Raw genomic sequence first — 9,904 nt, forward strand, 5'->3', positions numbered from 1 at the left:
CTGATGATAGCATGAAGCTTCATTTAAAGCCTTTGTTTATTCAAGCTAAATTAAATGGTGTTGGAATTAACAAAGTATTAGTAGATGGTGGTGCTACTGTTAATCTCCTACCACAATCTTTTCTAAGGAAACTTGGTATTTCTGAATGTGATTTGAAACCACATAATGTAGTGCTCACTAATTATGAGGGATCTACTGGACAATCTCTTGGTGCCATCGAACTAGAATTGGTAGTAGGAAGCATAACCAGAGCAACTGTGTTTTTGGTAGTTCCTTCTAAAGCCAATTTCAATGCATTATTAGGAAGGGAGTGGATCCATGCTGTAGGTGCAGTTCCTTCTACAATGCATCAAAGGATTGTGATTTGGAGGAAAGATGGTTTGGTAGAGAATATTGAGGCTGATCAGAGTTATTATTTCAAAGCTGAAGTTGATAATCAAGATATTAACAAAAAGAACTTTGACAAACAACTTCAATTTATTGCACCATTCATGGAAAATGATGCATCAAGTTCTATGACTAAAGAAGAAAAATTCTTTGTAAAACTTGCTCCAGAATGGGGTTTTCGTTGGAAAACTGCATTCGACGATGACTTCGTAGTGGTGAACAACGAAGATTGCCATGAGAAAATACCTGTAAAGGAGAAAGATTTGCTGAAGACAAGAAGTACTTCGTACAAGAGGGTTACTGATGACCAAGGATGTTCAGCAAAGGGAATCTCACCAACCAGGTGGGATATCAATAATTGATCAATGGTTGAGCCCAGCATATGGGAAAAGATTACGGCTTATGTAGCCGAGAAAAACTTCGATTTGGCTGAAACAGCCAAAGAAGAAGAGGTCTTCGATGCTTCAGTAGGAAATAATTCTGATGACCTCATTGATGATAAAAAATTAGACTGTATTTATGATGATGAACCTTTGGGTTTTGAAGAAGATCCAATGGGATCTACAATAAAAATGAAGGCCCAAGATCCTCTTGAAGAAGTGGATATAGGAGATGGTTCTGTAAAAAGACCAACATACATAAGTTCAAAGATTCCTAAGAGCTTCAAAGATCGAATTGTGGCGCTTTTGAAAAATTACAAGGATTGCTTTGCTTGGGATTATCATGAAATGCCTGGTTTGAGTAGAAAGGTAGTAGAGTTGCAATTGCCAATCAGGACAGACAAGAAACCAGTGAAGCAAATTCCAAGAAGGTTTGCACCAGAGATTCTACCAAAAATAAAAGAAGAGATCGAAAGACTCCTCAAATGTGGCTTCATCAGACCTGCAAGGTATGTTGATTGGTTAGCTAATGTAGTTCCTGTTAAAAAGAAAAATGGTAGTATAAGAGTTTGTATTGATTTTAGAGATTTAAATCTCGCTACTCCCAAAGATGAATATCCTATGCCAGTAGCAGAAATGTTGGTAGATTCTGCAGCAGGTTTCGAATATTTGAGTATGCTTGACGGTTATTCAGGTTATAATCAAATATTTATTGCTGAAGAAGATGTTTCTAAAACAGCGTTTCGATGCCCAGGAGCATTAGGATGTTATGAGTGGATAGTAATGCCATTTGGTCTTAAAAATGCTGGTGCTATATATCAAAGAGCAATGAATTCAATGTTTCATGATTTTATTGAAGATTTTATGCAAATTTACATTGATGATATTGTTGTGAAATCATCTTCTGAAAACAAACACTTAGAACATTTACGTTTATCATTCGAAAGGATGAGACAATATGGATTGAAAATGAATCCATTAAAATGTGCGTTTGGTGTTTGTGCAGGTGATTTTTTAGGATTTGTTGTCCATAAAAAGGGCATCGAAATCAATCAAAATAAGACTAAAGCTATAATGGAGGCTAAAGCACCCTCTACCAAAAAAGAGTTACAGTCTTTATTAGGCAAAATAAATTTCCTCAGAAGATTTATCTCTAATCTCAGTGGCAGAGCGCAAGCATTCTCGTCATTACTTCGATTAAAGAAAGAGGAAATTTTTAGATGGGAGCCTGAACACCAAAAGGCATTTGAAGACATAAAGTCATATTTATCTAATCCTCCTATTCTTTCACCTTTGTTGAAAAACAAGAAGATGAAGTTATATATAGCATCATCTGAAAGAACTATAGGGAGTATGTTAGCACAGGAGGATGAAAATGGTATAGAAAGAGCCATTTATTATCTTAGTAGAGTTTTAAGTGATGTTGAAACAAGATATCATCCTAGTGAGAAACTATGTCTTTGTTTATATTTCTCATGTATGAAACTTAAACATTATATAAAGCCTTTTGATGTTTATGTTTATTCCCATTTCGATATTATTAAGCACATGTTATCTAAACCTATTCTACATAGTAGAGTTGGTAAATGGGCTTTGGCACTCACAGAATATTCTTTAACTTATCAATCTTTGAAAACTGTGAAAGGCCAAATAGTGGCTGATTTTATTGCTGATCATTCCATTGAAGAACCTGTGACTGGGGGCATCGAAACATTTCCATGGACATTGTATTTCGATGGGTCTAGTCATAAAAATGGTTCTGGAATAGGTATAGTTATAGTTTCACCAACAAATGAAGTAACCAAATATAAATTTCGAATTAGCCAATATTGTTCGAATAATGAGGCAGAATATGAAGCCTTAATAAATGGTTTAGAGATTTTGCTCGAACTGGGGGCAAAATGTTTAATTATTAGAGGTGATTCTGAATTAGTAATAAAGCAAATAACAAAAGAATATAAATGCCTCAAAGAAACTTTGATAATGTATTACACTATAGTTAATGCATTACTTAAACATTTTGTTCAAATTGAAGTTCAACATGTTCCTAGAACAGAAAATCAAGAAGCTAATGATTTAGCTCAATTGGCTTCTGGGTACAAACTTTCGAAGGGACAAGAGCAAGAGGTAATTGAAATTAAAACAAAGCGTAATTCGATAGACATTGTGCCTAACAAATTGTTAAGACCAAAACTTGGGGGCATGGAAGCATCTCAAGGATACCTTCAGAGTGCAAAATTTTCTGAAATTTTGGTCATTAACAATTTGGATGATGATGATTGGCGAAAACCCATAGTCAATTTTTTGGAAAATCCAGATGGCACAACTTGTAGAAAAGTCAAATATAGAGCCTTGAGTTATGTGATAATAGGCAATGAATTATTTAAAAAGACTCCAGAAGGAGTTTTACTTAAATGCCTTAGTGAAGCAGAAGCATATTTGGCTGTATCGAATACTCATAGTGGTGCTTGTGGTACACATCAAGCAGGCCATAAAATAAAATGGCTTTTGTTTCGACAAGGTGTTTATTGGCCAACCATGTTAAAAGATTGCATAAACTTTGCTAAAGGTTGTAAAGAATGTCAAGAACATGCGGGAATTCAAAAAGTACCAGCTAGTGAATTACATTCAATAGTAAAACCTTGGCCATTCAGAGGATGGGCTTTAGATGTAATTGGGGAAATTAAACCTAAGTCATCCAAAGGCTACAAATATATTTTGGTTGGAATAGATTATTTCACTAAATGGATAGAAGCTGTTCCACTAAAAGATGTTACTCAAGATGAAGTTATAAACTTCATTCAAAAATTTATTGTTTATAGATTTGGCATACCAGAAACTATTACTACAGATCAAGGATCTGTATTCACTGGTCGAAAGATGGTAAAATTTGCTGAAGAAATGGGATATAAATTGTTGACTTCAACACCATACTATGCTCAGGCAAATGGTCAGGTAGAAGCAGCAAATAAGAATTTGATTACTATAATCAAAAGAAAAGCTAGCCAAAAGAAAAAACCCAAAGAATGGCATGAGTTTCTTTATGAAGCTTTATGGGCAGTTCGAACTTCTCCTAAAGAATCTATAAATACTACTCCTTTTCGATTAACATATGGCCATGATGCTGTATTGCCAACAGAAATATTACTTCAATCTACTCGAATTCAAAGACAAATCGAAATTCCAACAAATCAATATTTGGATATGATGTTGGATGAATTAGTAGATATTGATGAAGAAAGATTGATGGCTTTAGAAGTGCTTACAAAGCAAAAAGAAAGAATAGCAAAAGCCTATAACAAAAGAGTTAAATCGAAATTATTCCTGCAAGGAGACTTAGTTTGGAAAGTCATTTTGCCTATGGATAAAAAGGATCGATGTTTAGGAAAATGGTCTCCTAGTTGGGAAGGACCATGGAAAAATCTAAGAGTTTTTTCGAATAATGCGTATGAGATCGAGGAACTACAAGAAGATCAGAGAATTCTACGCATAAACGGTAAATATTTGAAAAAATATAAACCGATGTTACAAGAAATTAAAATTACACAAGAGTAATTTGATTCGAAATAAAACTTGGCATTAATTTAAAAATGCCAACTGATGGGCAGGTTACATCGAAATGCTTAAAACGGAAAAACCATTACAAAAGAAAACACAAAGTACTTAAAGACAAAAAGCATTTAGAAATGGTTTTCACCATTCAGTTACAATCCCAAAGCGATCGAGAAACCAGCGAATTTCTGTATCGAGACGACACCTGAAGCAAGCATTGACCAGGTAGTAGTCATGATCTGGCCCAGGTAGAAGTGAATACCAGCCTCCAATTCTCCCATCTCCTGCACAGTTGTGGTAGTTGTTGCAAAAACGACGCCTAGTAAGCCAAATAGGCATGGGCCTATTCCACCAAGGACAGCGAAATCGATAACTCGAAGTTCCTCCCAAAATGTCACTTCGAAATTCTGCCAATCGATGTGTCCATGCAAGATCTTTGAAGTCTTCGAGGATGTTTTCTGGCATAGGCATGGAGAGCGCATTGATGAGAAGAAGGTAGTACCTTGCACTCAGAGAGCCAGTGGCATTGATAGCAGTAGTAAGGAGGCGTTTCATTTCTTCAACGTTTGGATTAGCATCCAACATGTGTTGAGTGCTTCGAAGAATACAGAACATGGCGTTGCCATGATTCCAGAGTCTAAGTTTAAAAGCAAACTTAGAATGAGCCACCATAGCATTGTTGTACCATTCATTGGGGTCGTAGAGGAAGTAGAGGACATCATCTCCAAAAGCCTTAGAAACTTCAGAATCCTCACTGACGCGCCAATGCCTGCTATTGGTATGGCGAAAGGCGAAAAGATCTTTCCTGCTTTGAGCAGCAATCTTTGTAGCAATCTTGACTAAAAGATCATCACTCAGATTATCAATGGTGGTCATGATGATTTAAGAAAGAAAAGCTTTGAGTAAGAAGGATTTTTTCGGACGAAGACGAAACAAAGAAAAGAATGATTTTTATAAAAGGGAAAATCATATTTATAATGGAGGGAAGTTGAAAGAAGTGGCTCAATCAAACGGTTCTTCTTGCTTTGAAGATGATGACACGTGGGAGCAGTTATTCTGATGGCCAGTGGTTACTTAACTTTGTAATCTGAGGGAAGTTTTAAAGGTTTTATTTTAAAAAGGATTAATTCATGATTAAAAGGTCATTTATTTGTTTTATTTCTTTTCAACTTCCTAGGCAAGTTTAACTTGTTGGGTTAAACAAAAAGTTACTTTTTTGTTTCCTCATCATTAAAATGTCTTGGAAATTGTTCCAATCTTATTTGGATTTAAATAAAATTTAAATTCGATACAAGAAAATAAGAAAGGAATTTCGATGATTGAAAAGAAATTGTCGTTCGAAATAGAAAATGGTCCACAGATTGTTATAAAGACATTACAGACCAAGATATTCGATAAGGCTGAAACAAAATAAAAGTCTTAGAGAATAAAATAGAAACAGAACTAAATCTCAAATGATGAGATGAGTTTCTCAATTTGGCTTTTGTATTCAGCCAGTTGGGTATCGAGAGTATGGTTGTCATTTGCAAGTTGAGCAATGGTAGACTCTAGTTCCTTGGAGAGCTTGAATTTGTTAACAGCTTCATTGGCTTCTCGATTTCTGGCTTCATCCTTAGCCAAAATTTCAGCTTTCTGAGCTTCCAGTTCTTTAATTTTGGCATCGATGTCAACCACTTGCTGTTTAGCATTGTTTCTTTCTTGCTGAAGAGTTTTAAATTTCTCTTGGAAGGATGACAGTTCGATCACAATTTGATCATGATGCGCTTTCTTCTCTGCCATTTGAGCTTGACCAGTTTTCCTCTTCTGGAAGTTTTGATTAGCATTCTCCAACATTGGTTCAAGATAATTAAACAGGTTTCGAAATTTCCAACCAGTTGGGAGAGCATCAAGTTTTTCAAATAAACTCTTGATTTCAGCGAGAGCTCCAGCATCCTTTTCAATCAACTCTAGCAAGTTGGCTTCGATGATCTTCTTTTGAAATTCTGCTAGCAGGTTGTTTTTTGAAGTCTCAGAGGGATTTCCCTTGGATGAATCAGAAGTTTGGCCAGTGCTAGTTGAGAAAAGAGTATTACTCTTAGCTATCAAAGCAAAGGCATTGAAAGGATCATCTTTGGCCAATCGATCGATTTCTTCCAGATCGATCATAGGGGCACCTTGTTGAGCAATCATCTCTGCATCACCAGGAGCATCTTGTCGAGTAGTTATGTTTGTATCTTCAGTAACAAAGTTCGATACATTATCTCCAAGGGTGGGTGCAGAATGAGATTGGTCATTGTTGAGTGATTCATCATTTACCAAGTCATCAGTGGGTGTTTCTGCCTGTTGATGTTGAGGAGGATCCATTTTAAGACCTTCTGGACTGCTAGCATCATCATGCTCATCCTCTTTATCTTCAGCAATTGGTGAAGTGGTCTTCGAAGAAGGAAGAACTTGCCCATGTTGTGATGGAGTAGTTTGTTCTTGTTCGATACCCTAAAAAGAATAAGATAGATGCTTAAAAAACAGGACATTTAGAGATATTTTGTATAAAATATGGTTTTGATAACATACCTTCGAACCATTATCACCAACATGTGAATGAGCACTAGAATGAGAAGTCTTTCGACGACGTTTGAGTGGTTTAGATGGCGAGATGGGGGGAGAACTTTCAGAAGCTTCCACTTCGACTTCTTTTTCTTGGACAAGTGATATTTGTTCTTGTTTTCTTTTCCTTCTTCCTTCAGTATGGACTTTGGGAAGTGTTACTTTGGAAGCTTCGATCTGTTCTTTAGTTATCTCCACCTCACTATCATCATCAGAGAGATCAACAGTTGCTTGTTCTTTCTTGCTCTTCGATCTAGAATGTCCTTTTGATGAAGTTGTTTTCACTTTGGGTTCCTTTGATTTAGGAGGTTCCTTCGATGCAGCCTCAGATTTCTTCGATTCAACTTCTTTAGCTTGGGAAGCTTTCTTTTTCTTCTTGTCAGACTTGCTTTTCGAAGTGTTCTGGGTGCTGGCATCATCAAGCTTTGCTTCTCCTGGAGTTAAAGGCAAAGCTGAAATATGTGATCATACAGATAAGTACTATTTCTTTTAACAATAGTATTAATGTGTTTTAGCGAAAGAAAAAATCATACCCATGATACTGGGAGTTTCGATTCGAACTTGGGACAATTCATAGCCAAGTTCACCATTATATTGGTATAAATTGCATTTAGCATAGGTTACTAAATTATTTTGTGGGAATTTGAAATTATAAAGTAACCATTTTGGGTATGGTGGCCTGAAGGCCAAAGCAAGATTACAAGATGGAAGTCTTGCTAGTCTCATTTTCTTTTCTAAAACATAAAGATATTTATTGGGTGTTCCAGGGGGAAAAATTGTTTCTGAAATTTTCTCTCGAACTTTATCTCTCAGAGTTTGAGCAGCATAGTATACTGTCCTCTTTGGATGTAAAGGGTCATATGTTGTTTGATAATATCTTTGAAATTGCTGAATTTCTTTAATGTGCGTACCTCTAGTCTTCTTGTCTTTGTTCTGCAAAGTGTGAAAAGTACTGATCAGTTGAGGCAGCAATTCATCAGGATTCCCTCGATTGGATTGGCGTATGTAATAATTTCGCCACCATCGAAAAAATGCTTCAGAGCATGCAAATGATGTTGAGAAATATGTAGGCTCGAACACAGTTGTTCTCTTGGCTTGAATTATGGATTTCCATACAGGTTCGATCAGAGGGATTTTCCATTCACTTATACTTTTGAACAAAGAGCTGGGTTTTGATTGAACCATACCAAACTGTCTAGCTACATGGTTAGGTTGATAACCATATACTCCATAAGGGCTACCAGGTGTAAGTCTGCTAGATAGATAGGTAGGGGTCAAATAAGCTTCCCATATAGCATTGATTTCTGTTTTATTGGCTTTTTTCGAAGTGGTGGGAAAGTCTTCTTTGAACCAGTTAGGTCCATATTTCCTAGTGGTAAATGGTGCCATCATAGGGGTGAAAATGGGACAATCAAGCAGGGTTTCATAAGCATTTGCAAAAAGTTGTTGTGAAGACTTGTTCCCATCGGGGTGAAACATAGCTAAGCCTATACCTTCAGTGGTCTTGTCTAAATATGCTGATGTGTAAAAGGAAGGTAGGATCGAAGCAAGCTTTGATCCAAAAATGGCTAAAAGCCATAGTTGGAACAACCATATGGGTCCTGATACAACTAAATTTCCGCCAGTTTGGGGATAATCTCTAAGATTATTAGTTGTTTGGTTAAGGGTTTCATATAAAGAACCTAGAATCAGTTTGCTTAAACAGATATCTGTTCCTTCATGTAACTGACTAGCTAGACACATGAATTTCTTAGGGACTTGGACTGACCTTGAGCAAAAAACATGCATAGATAACCAGTAGGTCAAAAAAGCTACATGTTCATCTGCAGATACTTCAGCACATTCGGTATCATGGTTGTTAGCTATAAACATACCATAAGCAGGGCTATCGAAATTGACTGAGTATTGGGAGGTGGTAACATCTGGATTAAAGGTGTATCCAGTTGGTTTTAAGCTAGTAAGGCCAGCCACATCTAAAAGGGTAGGAGTGAGCATTCCACATTTCAAGTGAAGGCTGTTGTTCGATGGGTTCCAAAAATGTAAAGCAGCAAATATCAATTCATTATGGTATTTTGGACCATATCGAGATATTTGGATGAGATCAAAAAGCCCTTTCTCCTTCCAAAATTGGCCCTTTTGTTTTTGAACTTTGTCTAACCAAGCAATATATTCGGGATAAGTTTTTGGTTCAGTCCTAATTTTGGATTTTACAAAACTTAGGTCAAAAGGACCTTTTGTGAAAATTAAAGGAGGTTGAGTTTCAATGCATGGGAAAAGAGAATTAATTTCTGGAGTTTCAGGTTCTAGAGAAATGGGGCCTAAAAATGCATGTGGAGTATCAGTACAAGGGATGATTACCTGGGTTTTCCAGATAGCTTTTTCAGCTTCATTGATTTCTGGTTCGTTTATAAAAGCAGGAGCAGCACTGGCGATTTCTTTGGTAAAATCAATGGGTTCTTCGCGATTCACATGAGAAGTTCCTGCTGCGTTCGTCATTGTTTAAGTGTTTTGGTGAGAATTTGATGAATAGTTCGTGTTTAAAGATAGAAGTTGCAGAAAATTCAAAGTTTTTCTTCGGGAGAACTTTTGGCGGAGAAGAGGAACAGTGAAAGTGAAAATGAAATGGTGAAAAGTGAAAAGAGTAAAGGTGAGTTTGCTTCTATATGGACCTTTGATCATGACACATGTCAAGATCTTATTTTGACAATTTTACCATTAAAATGTTGTCTTTTCCAATGTTAGAGAACGTGGCCCACTAACTAAGATTGTGGGGTCAGTATTTAAAGGGAATTTGAATTAGTTTTGAATTAAATACTGACATCATTCATTTCGATGGAGAATGTTAGTTTTTTCTTTCAAAAACGTCTTTTTCTTCTTCAGAGAAATCGAAAATGGCGTTTCTGGGGGGCAATTTGTTAGCCAATATATTTTACTAGCTGTAATAAATGTGGTCAAAGTATAGTTGACCTAGATTCAAAGAAGATTCGAACAGAGTGTTGTGT

At 36.3% G+C, this 9,904-nt stretch overlaps 1 protein-coding gene across 1 annotated transcript; it reads right to left on the reverse strand.

The window, feature by feature from the left end:
* Positions 1-749: 749 nt before the first annotated feature.
* LOC146939174 (uncharacterized) lies at positions 750-9,398 on the reverse strand. The gene is made up of 5 exons (XM_085749740.1): positions 9,134-9,398; positions 6,870-7,354; positions 6,066-6,791; positions 5,005-5,153; positions 750-816 (listed from the first exon to the last, which is right to left on the reverse strand). Exons 1-5 carry the CDS (start codon positions 9,396-9,398, stop codon positions 750-752), a joined length of 1,692 nt encoding a protein of 563 aa, XP_085605866.1.
* Positions 9,399-9,904: the final 506 nt, after the last annotated feature.

Source organism: Medicago sativa, chromosome 3 (assembly GCF_051527215.1).
Source record: "Medicago sativa cultivar Bolivia chromosome 3, Bolivia_mono, whole genome shotgun sequence".
Taxonomy (NCBI): domain Eukaryota; kingdom Viridiplantae; phylum Streptophyta; class Magnoliopsida; order Fabales; family Fabaceae; genus Medicago; species Medicago sativa.